The following is a 14,563-nucleotide window of genomic DNA, read 5'->3' as shown; positions in this document are numbered from 1 at the left end:
AAGTTTGGATAATTTTTTAACAAAACAAATGATATTTTAGTTGAAAATGGGCTTACTAGAAAAATTAATTTTAATATTGTCTTTTAAAGGTTCCAAAAAAAATTAAATTATATCAATATAGCAATGTCAACTTTCTTGAATTGATCGAAAGGATTGCAAAAATTTCAATCAATACAGTTAAAATTTCTTAGGTGCTAAAATTTCAATCTCTATTTTTCAATATAGTAATGTCAACTTTCTTAGGTGCTAAAATTTCAGTCTACTTCACAGATTCTATTGTTGTCCCTTTTCTCATATTTATCTGGTAGTGGAAAACGAAAAGAAATAAAAAGTTAATAAAATCACCACGATGAGCTAAAAAAATTTATGACGTATTATATAAAGAGCTCTTTTCTAATATTATGTCTAAGACTCAAAAAATTGTCGGAATGATCTGGATCCATACTATGTGATTTAAGTATTAAATGAAAACTACGAGTTTGATATGTTAATGCACTTATGACTTGCATGAAATACATATGTGATATCTTGTTATTTCTTCCTTGAATTGCATTTAATTTTTTCTTTGTATCTTCTTCAATACTTTTTTTGTAGATGGCAAAAGGAAGAGAGGGGGTCTTACATTTTTTTCTTCATATCGGTATCTGTATTCGTGTTCATGTTGTGCTTTGTAGTGTTAGAATTAAAATTAAGGGTGTGTTTGATTTGCTAAAAATTGAATAACATGACACGACAACTCAAGTGTTATGATGTTTGATTTGTAAAACTGTTTCAGATTTAGATTGGCATTCACACAGTGCTTGCACTTTCTGCGTTAATCATGGAATCGGATTTGTACTAAGCATTACGCCATAAACCCCTTTCTCTCTCTTCTCAATTCAGATCCACACACATACAATGCCGCTCAACAACAGAACCAAAGGAGGATCTTCTTTTCCTCTTCTCGCTTTCGTTCTTCTCTGCCTTCTCGCTCCTCTCATCTTCTTCTTCGCTTCATCCCTTCACACTTCTTCCGGTTCATACTCTCTCTCTGTTTTTTTTTTTTTTTTACCCATTTCGTGTTTTGTTTCTATTATGCTGATCCTTGTTTAAAATTCATTAATGGGTATTCGTTAATTTCTTGTTTTTGTGATTTTCTGTTGCTGGGTTTGTTCAATTTGGAAGTGTAGTGAAAGGTTTCTTGATTTCAATTCATTGATAACAAAATGTTGTTTTTTTGGGTTGTTAGATCTATGCTTACTAGTATGGAAGTGTTAAGTAGTGAAATTGGGTTTTGGTGATTTAATTAAACTTTGCTTTGTTCTAGATGTTATCTGTTTCCTTGATTTTTTATTTGGAATCTTTATGTTATAGTGATTAGTGAGGTTTGGAGTGATGGTGATAGGTGATGATTGATGATAGTGTGTGTTTTCATTTGTTCATTAACTTAATTTTGCTACTTGGTTGAATTTAGATTCTGGGGTGGTTTGAAATTCGGATCATTGTGGTGTTAAGTTAACTTTAGGAGGAAATAAGTTTAAGGTTCGAGTGATTCTGAGATAAAAACACATTTGCAGGGTTGAGTGTCGAATGGTGGGAAGAGTGTATACTTAGCTTAAGTTCATCGATTTGGTGCATCGGCATCATCATTATTATAATTTTGTAAATTGGATTTGGAAAGCAATACTTGTAAATTAAAAATTTTGTAGATCAGCGCACTAAGCGGAATGGTGTAGCAGTGGTAGGATTTTCCGTGATGCCATCTCCCTGTGAGCCGCCTTCAGCAATGGCAGTTATCATGGTCATGAATTGTGGCCATCCCGCTATCCGATATACCTCTGTAGGGATTTTAGGGTTCGGCACTACACGTCGCTATCTGGGATTAACAACATATATGGAAATTAATTAATTTTTTTTTTTCTTTGCACTTTAGATATGCTAGGACTTTGTGAGGTTAGCAAATAGAGAAACTGCATGGTGATGTATGCATTGTATTAAATGGGAACGGCTGATTGGGAATGGCTACAATGGTTGATATGATAAGTCGTAACCTTTGCTACTCATTAATAATGTTTTTCATGAAATGCATCTCACTTTGCTTATGACTCTGTTGCTGTTTCACTCTTGTACTTCATCGGTTTATAACTTGTTGGTGCTTTTAACTGAATCAACATTGTGTTTCAAACACGTGATCCTTCTATTATATGGATGCTCTCAGTTTAAGCACAAATATGGCTCAGTTTGTTTGTGAATCCTCATCTTTTGTTGTTAGAAACTTTTAATTATGAAAATTAAGATTTAGTGTAATGTCCTTGATGTGAGGAGGAAGAAATAGGAGAGTAGCATTCTAATAATATAATTGGTATCACTATGAATTTCTCTTACGTGCACATACATGAGTTTATGTTATTGTAATTACTTCATTTACATTATGCAGATCACAATGGTATTTCCGATGTTACAAGCCAACAGGTAGCTCGTTTTATACATTTTCAGGTTCATTGGTTATACAGATGAATGCATACAATATCTGGCCATTTTTTTTACCTATGTTGTTGGCTGTTACAGGCTACCAAATGGAGAGAACAGAAGGCACTACACGACCTTAAATCTCTTTTTCCAAAAGAGGTAAGCACAAGCTGACTTCACTCTTGTTTTATATTTCGTAATATTTTCATGCAAGAGTTATCTTCCCAACCTTCTAATCAATATCATATTGTAGGTTCTTGATGTTATTAAGTCCAGCACAAATGATATGGGGCCTTTGAGTCTAGAAAATTTCAGAAATAATCTTTCTGCTTCATGGAGAGTTGTTGGGTCAAAGACTTCAAACGCAACACATCAGGTTAGGATTACTGATGTGCATCTGCTTGAAAGTTTGATTTCCCACGAAAGGCATTCTTGTTGGACTGCTACTGATTTTAATGTTTTTTAATTAAAGCTAAACAACCCAGAAACACATCTTAGACAAGAAGTTCAAAAGGAGAAGGAAGGAAGATCTTCAGGTTGCATCAGATACTATCAGTTAATATCCCCATGCTTTATTTTATTTCACTTTCTCATTAATTTTTCATTAATGCTGCAGGTCTTCCTCAGTGGACTGATAGTCCCGTAAGGCTAGCCAGAAGGGTGAGCATCATTCTTCGATATTTTTCCTTTTTCAATTAGCATTTTAGATACCATTAACAAAATTGTGTTTGTAGTGAAGAGTAATCTCTCATACCTTTTAATGTGGTGCTTGTGATAGTTATAAAAAGAAGCCTTACCATATACAAATAGTGTGATATAATAATATGATTCTTAGCAGACCCCAACCTACAATAATAGTAGCCTTGATGAAGTATGATATTCTGTTTGAAAATATTGTTTAACCTGTGGAGTGAGTTTACTTTATTTAACAACAAATATATTCTCAAAGTAAACTTTATTTTGATCTTTTTTAATATTTTCTGCAGCAATTAATAGAGAAAAGGATGGCAAAGCGGGCTGCTGAGTTGGTACAACAGGATGATGAAGTTATTGTAAAACTTGAAGATTTAGCTATTGAACGTTCAAAATCAGTTGATTCAGCAGTTCTAGGTAAATACAACCTTTGGAGGAAAGAAAATGAAAATGAGAATGCTGATTCTACCGTTCGGTTGATGCGAGATCAGATCATTATGGCTAGGGTATACTTGAGTATTGCAAAGATGAAGAACAAGCTTGAATTGTACCAAGAACTGCAAATTCGGCTTAAAGAGAGTCAACGTGCTTTAGGTGAGGCAACTTCTGATGCTGACCTACACCAGAGGTATGCACAATTTTCTGAAGTGTATAAATATCTGCATCTGTTTGTATATACACTAACCTAATTAATTATCTTTAGTGAACATGAAAAAATCAAAGCAATGGGCCAAGTTCTTTCTAAGGCAAAAGATCAATTGTATGACTGCAAGTTGGTTATTGGGAAAGTAAGGGCAATGCTACAAACTGCTGATGAGCAAGTTAGAGGCTTGAAGAAACAAAGCACATTCCTTAGTCAGTTGGCTGCCAAGACCATACCAAATGGAATTCACTGCTTATCGATGCGCCTTACCATAGATTACTACCTCCTCCCACCTGAAAAGAGAAAGTTCCCTATGACTGAGAATTTGGTTAATCCCAGTCTTTATCATTATGCCCTATTCTCAGACAATGTTTTGGCTGCATCTGTTGTCGTCAACTCAACTGTTGTGAATGCAAAGGTAAAGAACTAACAGTCTTTTATGATACATGTGTGCTTGTGTATGTTTTTCAAGCACATTCCTTTTTAAAGATGATGAATTTGAGCTTGGATCCACGTGTTTTGCTTGCAACAGTTCATCTATTATTTGATAAATAATGTTATTAAACCCAACCCTTCATCCATTATCTTATGTAGTTGTCTTTGACATTGCAGGATCCTTCAAAGCATGTGTTTCACCTTGTTACCGATAAACTAAATTTTGGAGCCATGAACATGTGGTTTTTATTGAATCCTCCTGGGAAAGCTACAATCTATGTTGAAAATGTTGATGAATTTAAGTGGTTGAACTCATCTTACTGCCCAGTCTTGAGACAGCTTGAGTCTGTGACAATGAAAGAGTATTATTTCAAGGCAGGCCACCCATCCACTACTGGTGCTTCTAATCTCAAATACAGAAATCCAAAATATCTTTCAATGCTCAATCACTTGAGGTTCTATCTTCCACAAGTTTATCCAAAATTGGATAAGATTCTTTTTCTTGATGATGACATTGTTGTTCAGAAGGATTTGACTGGATTATGGAATGTGGATCTTCATGGAAAAGTTAACGGTGCAGTTGAAACATGTGGTGAGAGCTTTCACCGATTCGACAAATATCTTAACTTTTCAAATCCACATATTGCAAAAAACTTTGATCCCAATGCTTGTGGTTGGGCATACGGAATGAACATGTTTGATTTGAAGGTGTGGAAAAAGAAGGACATTACTGGCATATATCACAGGTGGCAGAATTTGGTGAGTAAATTGAACTAACATTGGTTTACATCATGTTTCTATTCTCGGAATTTGATTCGCTGCAACCACATAGTCCTGCATGCAACCACGAATCTTGGCTGTTGGATACCAGACGACTCTTATTCCAATTTGTATTTTAAAACTAATTTGAAGTCAGAATGTGAGCCGTCTGATGTTCATCCAGCAGTCTTGATTTCTTGGTTGCAGGACTGTGTGCTTGCCCTAACCGTGGGGAACCATGCTCTGTCTATCTTCACATACATAGACAAACAAATTTGAGCTTTCACTGACCATTTTTTTCATATTTGATTTCAGAATGAAGACAGGGTACTATGGAAATTAGGGACATTACCTCCAGGGCTAATGACATTCTATGGATTAACACATCCGCTAAATAAATCATGGCATGTACTCGGTTTGGGTTACAGTCCAAGTATAGATCGTACAGAGATTGAGAATGCAGCAGTTGTACACTACAATGGTAATATGAAGCCATGGTTAGAGATAGCCATGACAAAGTATCGCCCTTACTGGACCAAATATGTCAAGTATAACCATCCTTATCTTAGGAACTGTAAGCTAAGTGAATGGTCTGGATAAACCCAATTCCTAAGTACAAAGAACACTCTTTTTCCTCCAGAATATACCCCAGCCTTCTCTCTCCTTTTTAACCTGGCAATCTCAAGTGAAGTGCCTTGTTTAGAGTATATGATTGAATTATCCAAGTGATAGAGTCAACGCTTGTGTTCTATCTGCCCTTGCTTCACCATCTCTATCCCACGCCATTGCCATTGATTTTTGCTTTTCATTCATTTAATTTGTTTACACCATTCTCACTAATTTGAGACAAGGTACAATAAATAGTATACCTTGTTTACTTATAAAGATCCTTCATTGTATACTCTGATGCTACGAATGGACTAGAAATTGAATTATATAATTTTATGTATTCTTTCAGAAGTAGCTTTCTTGTATGGTTTTGAAGGTCTTCCAAGTAGCTTTCTTGCAGTTATTTTAATTTGAGTTAATAATCAATCAACTAAATTAAATTGAGCAGTAACTTAAGGTCTGTTCCTGAGGATTTATGAAGTAATAAAATGCATAATTTAAAGTAATTTACATTAGCCATCATATAAATCTAGCAACTCCAATAGAAGATATTTTATATCGTCCATTGAACATAATTTAGAAAGTGATATAACAAGGTAGCACAATGACGAAACATAATTGCAGTACATTTTTAGCACAAACTAATTTTTAAATGCCTAAATAAGTTGTTCAATTCAGTTTGATTGGTGTAACTGGGGACTTATTGGAGAAGAAGGCTTCTAGATTATCTTCAACAAGTTGAGTCGCAGCCATGAATGTTTCATTAGTAAATGCAGCATTGTGAGGTGACAAAATCACATTGTCCAATACTAAAAGTTGTTGAGGAACATTAGGCTCATTCTCAAACACATCCAAACCAGCACCACCAATATGTCCTTCTATCAAACAATTCACCAACTCCTCATCAATTAGAGACCATCTTCCAACATTGACTATAACACCTTTGTTTCCCAATGCCAACATCACTTCCTTGTTCACCATGTGCCTTGTTTCTTCATTTAGTGGACAACATAGAACTAATGCATCACTATTAGATGCAAGTTCAAGCATGTTTGAATAAAAAGGATATGTAATAAAGGGCTTTTTCTTCCTTGAGAGGTACAAAATAATGCATCCAAAAGCTTCTAACCTTTTAGCTACTTTCCATGCCAATGCTTCCTAATCCAACAATTCCAACCTGCTTTCCCCTTAGCTGAAACCTCAATGTCATCAGAAGAAGAAAAATAATGAAACTAATTTTGTCTTCAATTTTGGTATCATTAACATTTAACAATGAAATTAGAGGCAATTTTTTTTCTCTTTGTAGGGAATTCAACTTTTTTTAGTAGTCTCGTTATGTTTGCATCTTTATTAACTAGTGTCTAAGATTATTAGTATTAGTTTTTTAGAACTTTTACACTAAAAAAAGTGGGAACAAAAACCAATTAAATAAATTTAAGCTCAATCAAAAGTAATTGAAGATTAAAAAATGACATGATGTCAAATGATTGGATGTTGAGTACGGGAGTGTTCAAGTAAATATATAGCACGAGAAAATAGATGATGCAGCGACCGTGTAAATTACTTTTACAATAATATCAAAGGAATATCTTGTATTAGATCAAATCATAGAGATATTTTAAAATGAGTTGTATGATAGAAAAGATTGATGGGTTCCTATAGGATGACAATTATGATTGGGAATAGGTGAGATCAGCCAATATTATTTTTAGGTCTGGCCTAACTTGACCTGTTTATAAAAAAGATTAGGTTTAGCCTTTTGAGAAGTTTATTTAAGTAAAGAGAAATGCTAAAGAATGTCCTTAACACATTGATTAACAGAATATAAATAGAAATACTGTACTGAAAAATGGTGGAAAGTTATGAATTTAACTTTTTACAAATCTACTACTTTTGATATCCTTAACAAGTGCCCTTAAGATATCGAAAAAGCCTACAAAGTCTGATAGGACGATCTGCTAATGCATATTATTAAAACTTATCTTTTATTTATATTAAAATATAATTTATATTAAACATAAAAATAAAAAACAGCTCAAATAATGATAGTGAAATAGGCTTTTAAAACATTATAGTGATAGACAAACCTTAGAGTGAAATATGCTTTAATGCCGATTTAACTTATTTAAAAATAGATAAAATGGACTATTTAACAAATTTAATATGAAGTAGACTTGCAAATAAACTTTTAGGTCAGACTTTCAAATATGTCATACTAAAGCAAAAATATAGGTCTACGAAAGATTATAGGTCAGACTCAGATATACAAAAAAAAAATTATAGGAAGTCTAGCCTGACCTATTCCCCCCTTGATAACAATGTATAGATAGTGTATGCCTATTAAACAATATGGAGTATTTACAGCTAAAAGAAATAGAAGTAAGTCAACAAACAAACAAACAAACCTTGGAGTAAGAAGCCTGTGGAAAGTCAAACTGCATGGTTGCTCTAACAAATCTATCTGCAGCTACAATACTAGTTAGCACACCAATGAGTAAAGCTACAGCCACATCAGCAACATCCTCTGAGTACAAGCTTCCTACATTGGCAACTTGAATACCTCGACATTGGCACTCACTAAGGTCTATGTGATTAACTCCTGTGCTTGTGGTGACAACAACCTTCAAACAAGGGAGAAGTTGGAAAACCATCTTATTGATGGGTAGTGGACACAATGGGCAGAAAATAAGGGCTTGAAACATTGATGGATCATATTGGTTTTCAACCATAAACTGCTCTAGTGTTAGTGAGTTAACATTCCATGGTTTTGATAAACTGTAATTTTGAGGACTCATATGTACTGAACGTATGCTCAGTTCTACACAGGCCACATCTCATACCACAAATAGTAAACAATCAGTGGACTATGTTTACCTGAGGAAGAACCCGAATTTAAGGTGATTTGCTTCTTTCATATATCTTAATTTTTGAAAGTACTTAAACAAATTTTCTAAATCTTCAAAATACTTCTCAAAATTTTTGTATTTTTTTAAAGATTTTTGTATTTATTTTAAACATGACTTATATATTTTACGGTATAAATTTTCTCAAAAAACATAATCATAAAAATTAAAATGATTGTTATGTTAGAAATTGTTAAGATGACGTTTATGGTGAAGAAAATATGACTTTTACGGTGAAAGAAAATATGCACTGTAAAGATGAATTTTTAAGCTACACAATTTTTTTTAATAACCAACACCCTAAATTTTCTGAAGATGACTAGTATAGGAAAAGAGATGGATGGTGTAATGGTGAATAGCTTGGGAAGTGAAGTATAAAACACTGGTATAGCAAAAAAAAAATGGCAATTAGGTTTTGGAGTAATGAAACAGGGGTAAATCGTATGCAAGAGATCCCTAAGATCAACGATGTAGAATCCTTCATAAAAAAAATATAGAATATTAGAATTTTTGGAAAGGAATTAACCAAAAGAAGAAAGAATGAATTATTTCTAAAAATAAAAGATTGGTCACTTGATCAAGTATGTGAGTACTTAATGAATTGATGAGAGCCGTTAGATTAAAACCGTATTAATGGCTAGGATTTGGTGTCATTTGATCATATCCCTATATATATATATATTCATATCGAGTTTGTTACACTTTTCTTAATATTTAAATTTATTCTTATCTCTTTGTTACATGTGTTATTTGTATTGAAAATTATGAGTGATATTTTCTATGAAATTTTGATTTTGATTAAAAGAGAAATATAATTGAGATATTAAGAATGATTATCTATTTGAACGATACTAACAATATAACAAAAAAGATTTGATTGTGTTTATTTGTTATACGCGAGCGTTGCTTGGTCTATAAATAAATTGTTGGTCTAAATTCTAATTCTAATTATTAAAAGTAGATCGAAACCCGTCGTCTTCTATTCTATTCTCTTCTCTCTTTGAGAAATGGCACCATCGGAGGATAGAATAAGCAAGTTGGATGACAAAATCATCCACCATATTCTCTCATATGTTCCAACCAAAGACGCCGTTACAACCTCCGTTCTCTCAAAGAGGTGGACTAACCTATGGTGCTTTGTTCCTTTTCTCGACTTCTCCGATATCAAATTGGCAGACCATGAATCCTTTTTGTGGTTCAATCAGTTCTTCTGCACCGTTATGCTCTTCAGAGAAACTTATGCTTCTAATTCAATCGACAGTTTCTCCCTCGACATTCAATATGCTCATCTCAACTATTTTAGCATTCTCCGTCTCAACAATTGGCTTTACCTCCTTGGTAAACGCAATGTTAAGTATCTCAATCTTCATCTCAATTTTCTCAATGCTCTATTGGTTGATGTTCAACATCGCAAAACCCTAACCCCCAAATTGCCTAGTACCATATTTACCTGTAAAACCCTAGTTGTTTTAAACATTAGTTGGTTCGCTTTTAAGGGCTTTTCTTTTTCTTCTGTTGGATTTGGATTTGGATTTCCTTCACTCAAAACCCTTCATTTCAATCACATATATTTCAATCATCTTAGTGATTTTTTGTTGCTACTCGCTGGATGTCCTGTCCTTGAGGATTTCAAGGCATGCCATGTATTCACGTTAGAGGAGGAGGAGGAGGCTACACAAGAAAGTACCTTAAATTTAAGCAACTTGATTAGAACAGATATTATTGACACTAATTTTGATATTCCAATGAAAGCACTTTTTAATTCTGTGTTTCTAAGAATACAATTATGCCAGGTTCGTTCGTTTGATTATTAATATGATACATGATGATTTATTTGTCTTTTGTTTTAGTGAATTTTCTGATTTCTTTCTTTCTACATGATTTAGAGGTATACTTCTTATGATTTTCCTACCTTCAACAATTTGACTCACTTGGTGATCAACTACTATCTGGATATGTTTATAAAAGTGCTTTACCATTGTCCTAACCTTCAAAAGCTTGAGCTTTATCAGGTTTGTTAAGTTTAAGAATTGTATTTATTTATTTAGTTTATCTTTCCTTATTATAAAAATTGGAGTACCTCTATGTTTAATTTTGTTTTGTGCTGTGTTGTGAATTATTAAATGAAGACACAAACTGATTGCGATCAGAAAGGACAACAAAGTTGGGTAAACCCAACATCTGCTCCACAATGCCTCTCATTACATCTTACAACTTGCACTATTCGGGACTTTGCATTTGTAGACCTACAAAATGACATTATGCTAGCAAGATATATTCTTAATAATGCAAGAGTTTTACAAACCATGATGATATGGAGTGATAAAGAACAACCTCAAATAGAAAGGGAATTATCCTCATGTCCAAGGGCATCCACAACTTGTCAACTTTCAGTTTATTGATAACGTATAGCACATGTAAGTACTAATTTATCTATCATATCCGTTGTTTCATTTGCTTCTTCCCTGCAACTGTTGAATACTATGGTCTTAGACGATGTATGTACCACTTGTTTCATTTGCATCTACCATGTGCTATGAATGTCACATAATTTTTCTGGTGCACAAGTTATCCTTAAACGATTCAGTAAGTTCTTTTTAGAAAACTTTTTTTATGACTTCAATTATATCCATGCATGCACATCAATTTTCTTGATGTTGTTTGCTATATTCTGATTTGATGGTGAAATTTGTGAATTCTTGATTCTCATGTGCTGTCTTTTCTCTTTGATGTTGATGCATGGACAAAAATTAAATAACTAGTTGTTTTCTCAATGGAATCCTATCTATCTTTGTTTTGATTGTCACATTGAAAATGAAAAAACCTAAACGATCTTTTTGAATATTTTGTTTGTTGACATTGATTAGTTAAGTTGAACATGGAATAGTCAAAAACGAGTAATTGCATGACTAGTTATTAGGGAGAAGCTTAGTGATTAAGATATTTCATCTGGCTTACGGATAAGGGTGTTAGGAACTAGGAGTGGAAGTTGTTTGGTTTCGGACAAATCTGATTGAAAAATATGAATTCAAAAGAAAACTGAGCTACATAAATATGCATCCATCTCTATCCGCTCGAATGACAGTTCCAATGGGTGGCAATTCTGGCGGTTCTGATATGTTGGTTAAGCTGGTTTGTAGCTTTCTCCACATAACAACATCTCTTCTATGTCTGTGCCACCGCTGGAACAGTCCTTGCGATTGCCTCCCCCCTCCTCGACGCCTTGCTTCTCTATCGATTGCAGTCATGTGATAAATCAATGATTTTATACATTGCTAACCAAATAACAAGCCAAACCTGTACATCTTAAACCTTAGCGGAAGCACTTATTTGACTTGATTAGTGGATGTCTCCATTTTTTCGGCACTGTAATTTCATCAGTATAGTCACCGAGCCAGACTTAGCAATGGAATGAGGGAAATGGGAAAAGATAGAGAGTCTACATAAAAGTTTTATGTTGAAAGAAGAAAAAAAACGAGGTAAAGAATGGTGTAGTCTCGCAACTTTCTGAATCACCCACCCAACAGCTATTTTTCTTAGACCATGTGTTTTTTGTTGGTCTTGAAAATGACAATTATACTGTATTGTTAATTTGATTATCCTATTTGTGCCTTCTAAGAGTAAGACAAGAAGTAGCACTGTAGCAGTAGTTTTTCACAGTACACCTCGTTTGTCTGTTACAGTTATGTTGGATTCAACTGTATTCAAAATGAAATCTGAATTCAATTGTCAGAATCTGTGATAAACTGAAAGCCAAAACCGAGAATCTGGGTTCCGCTCTCACGCGCCTGAAAGCTTGCATTTCTTTGCAGGTCACTCGGTTTTTGGTCGGCCATTACAATTTTGTCCAACCCTATTTGGAACCAACGAGGCTTTCACCATTTGAGAATTCTCAGAGTAAATACAAAAAAGAAAAGAGAGTGATTAATTGAATTTTCATAGAAGGTTCTTTAGGAAGAGAAGGGGTCAGAAATTCTTCCAGATTCCAATATCATACTGCGTTTTTTCATTATTATTTTTCAAAAAAATGTGCCTTGTATATATTTATACGACTCTAGTTTAAATAGATGTGCTTGTTATTAGCTGAAATATATCCTTCCAGATTCCAATATCTTACTGCGTTTTTTCTTATCTTTTATTTAAGCCATAATTTTCTACTTCACATTATGATTTTGTTATGATCTTTTTGTAGTAGAATTAAGTGAAATAAACGTGCTTGCTATTAGTTGAAATATATTTTGATGTTAGTGGCTTTGTCAGTACATTTTTGTAGATTTTGGATACAAGCTGAAATTCACCATGTGTCAAGAAGAACCCAATGCAGTTGAAAATTCAGGGAAGAGAAACATAAGATATTTTCCCCAATTGGATAACAGTTTAGGAATCTAGATCATAACACGGTTTGAATCCTAAATACTGTCAATGGCAATCTCTTTGATGCTTCTAAGCTGTAGTTTTTATTTGAACTGATGCGATGTGATTGTGAATGTTCTGAGTGTGTTTTAATCTTATATTATCAACTTTCCATTATAAGAGTTTTCTTAATTACTAATCTCTGTGTTAACATTTATGTTTGAGATAATTGTATCAAGTTGAACTATGTTATATTTTTCAGGTTCTAAATTTAGGCAGGCGTTCATCATCATCTGATCACGATCCTTGGAATCTTGAACATGAAGCTAGTAATAGCTATGGAGCTGCGCATGGAACTTATCACAAAGCTGCGCAGTATTAATTTTAGTCTTTACCAATAAGAATGAATAGTTAGTTTTTTTTTTTAAAATCAATTGATCATTGGATATTAAACATATATTAATGATCTACGTGGTTATAATTTTGCTTATGTTATTTTAATTTAGATTATTGTATGAATTTCTATTTTAATTTGAATATTTTTGTTATTTTAATTATTATATTTTTCTTTCTATAACAGTAATGATGAATAAAAGTAATGGTAACATTTGTATGAAGAGAATTTAGCTCTGCTTATTCCAATGGTAATGTCACATCCGAGAATTGATACACCTTGATGTATCTAAATAGAAGCATTCTTTGAGTGAGTGTGTACTGTACTCCTTGAGAAATTAGGATGAAGAGAGAAGAAATGTGAGAGAAATCGAATCTTCTTATCATTCATCATTAGGAACGCACAAGTGGATGTGAACATAAGTGGGGTGTACTCATCTGTAGCAAGAACAGTCACACTATATCCTTTGGCCTTTGCTGATTAATAAAGATATAACAACCAAAGATCCACATTGTTAACTAAAGATCTCAGAAGTCTCATCTCCTCCAAGGAAGGTCGTTGCCATTCAACAATAGCCTTTTCTGCAGCAACCTAGTCACCAATGGTACCATAGAGAATTTAGCGTAACACTTTGAATACCTTTGTCCCCCAATTAACTTGAGCAGATGAGTGTTCAAATTTGTAGCAATAGTACTCTGAGGAGTGTTCAACCCTGTGTGATCACAACTAATAACAAGGAAGGAGTATTCTAAGAGGTGGACATATTGAATCTTATCTGGTGCAAGTACAAAGTTGACAGAAGATTGCTCATTAGCACTCTTATTTCGTAATTTTTCAAGTGGTGCTATCTCAACCATAATTTGGGTTGAGAAATTTTGTTTTGCAAAAATAAAATTGAACGAACTAAAAATGCTCCAAGCATATTACTGAACGCACAATTCTGGAGAACTAGCAAAGGTGCAACAACAGGTAGAAAACAAATAGCAGAAAAATACTCTACACACATTGCAGGAGTAACAACCTCAAAAATCCTGCTGAGAAGATATCTTGCTCCAAGACAAATAATCATACCCAAGCATGTTTCAAGGTCATAATTTATAAGAGTGTTCAGCTGTCCAAGTGAGGGGGTCAAATAACATTCCAAAAAATAATAAAACTTCAATAGAGTTCTGCACAAGAAGAAATATGGACAATTGCAATTTGAGATTTCTAGCCTTGTGGAAATTGGGAACATACATAAGGCCTTGCATCTTATAATCAGATCCACACAAAATGATGAATTATGTATTTTCCAACTTGAAGAGGTGTGCCCCTCATAGACATTAT

At 33.7% G+C, this 14,563-nt stretch overlaps 2 protein-coding genes and 1 pseudogene across 5 annotated transcripts; 2 read left to right on the top strand and 1 right to left on the bottom strand.

Annotated features, from left to right (window-relative positions):
* The first annotated feature begins 689 nt into the window (after positions 1-689).
* On the top strand, positions 690-5,938 carry LOC11432596 (polygalacturonate 4-alpha-galacturonosyltransferase). 2 transcript variants are annotated; one of them, XM_039827607.1, is made up of 10 exons: positions 690-1,015; positions 2,417-2,451; positions 2,548-2,607; positions 2,702-2,824; positions 2,921-2,984; positions 3,062-3,108; positions 3,435-3,769; positions 3,845-4,202; positions 4,397-4,978; positions 5,294-5,938. In XM_039827607.1, exons 1-10 carry the CDS (start codon positions 898-900, stop codon positions 5,576-5,578), a joined length of 2,007 nt encoding a protein of 668 aa, XP_039683541.1. In that variant the 5' UTR covers positions 690-897; the 3' UTR covers positions 5,579-5,938. The 2 variants fall into 2 exon arrangements, with proteins under 2 accessions (XP_039683541.1, XP_003623804.2); XM_003623756.4 differs by having other exon boundaries at positions 696-1,015; positions 3,065-3,108.
* A 318-nt stretch (positions 5,939-6,256) lies between these two features.
* Positions 6,257-8,382, bottom strand: LOC11423483 (glyoxylate/hydroxypyruvate reductase HPR3-like; annotated as a pseudogene).
* Positions 8,383-9,427: 1,045 nt separating this feature from the next.
* Positions 9,428-13,391, top strand: LOC11432595 (FBD-associated F-box protein At4g10400). 3 transcript variants are annotated; one of them, XM_003623754.3, is made up of 4 exons: positions 9,428-10,283; positions 10,377-10,502; positions 10,620-10,907; positions 13,106-13,391. In XM_003623754.3, the coding sequence occupies exons 1-3, from the start codon at positions 9,498-9,500 to the stop codon at positions 10,890-10,892; spliced, it is 1,185 nt and encodes a 394-aa protein (XP_003623802.1). In that variant the 5' UTR covers positions 9,428-9,497; the 3' UTR covers positions 10,893-10,907; positions 13,106-13,391. The 3 variants fall into 3 exon arrangements, with proteins under 3 accessions (XP_003623802.1, XP_024626992.1, XP_024626993.1); XM_024771224.2 differs by lacking the exon at positions 13,106-13,391 and adding an exon at positions 12,751-13,091; XM_024771225.2 differs by lacking the exon at positions 13,106-13,391 and adding an exon at positions 12,303-12,743.
* Positions 13,392-14,563: the final 1,172 nt, after the last annotated feature.

Source organism: Medicago truncatula, chromosome 7 (genome assembly GCF_003473485.1).
Source record: "Medicago truncatula cultivar Jemalong A17 chromosome 7, MtrunA17r5.0-ANR, whole genome shotgun sequence".
Classification (NCBI taxonomy): Eukaryota; Viridiplantae; Streptophyta; class Magnoliopsida; order Fabales; family Fabaceae; genus Medicago; species Medicago truncatula.
This window is presented reverse-complemented; position numbering and strand designations above follow the sequence as displayed.

Excerpts from the sequence above, each read along its gene's own strand:
- LOC11432596 (XM_039827607.1), top strand. The coding sequence starts at position 898 with ATGCCGCTCAACAACAGAACCAAAGGAGGATCTTCTTTTCCTCTTCTC. Across the intron at positions 2,452-2,547 it reads CCGATGTTACAAGCCAACAG|GCTACCAAATGGAGAGAACA; the intron begins GTAGCTCGTTTT and ends TGGCTGTTACAG. Across the intron at positions 2,985-3,061 it reads GAAGGAAGGAAGATCTTCAG|CAGGTCTTCCTCAGTGGACT; the intron begins GTTGCATCAGAT and ends TCATTAATGCTG.
- LOC11432595 (XM_003623754.3), top strand. The coding sequence starts at position 9,498 with ATGGCACCATCGGAGGATAGAATAAGCAAGTTGGATGACAAAATCATC. Across the intron at positions 10,284-10,376 it reads TAAGAATACAATTATGCCAG|AGGTATACTTCTTATGATTT; the intron begins GTTCGTTCGTTT and ends TACATGATTTAG. Across the intron at positions 10,503-10,619 it reads AAAAGCTTGAGCTTTATCAG|ACACAAACTGATTGCGATCA; the intron begins GTTTGTTAAGTT and ends TATTAAATGAAG.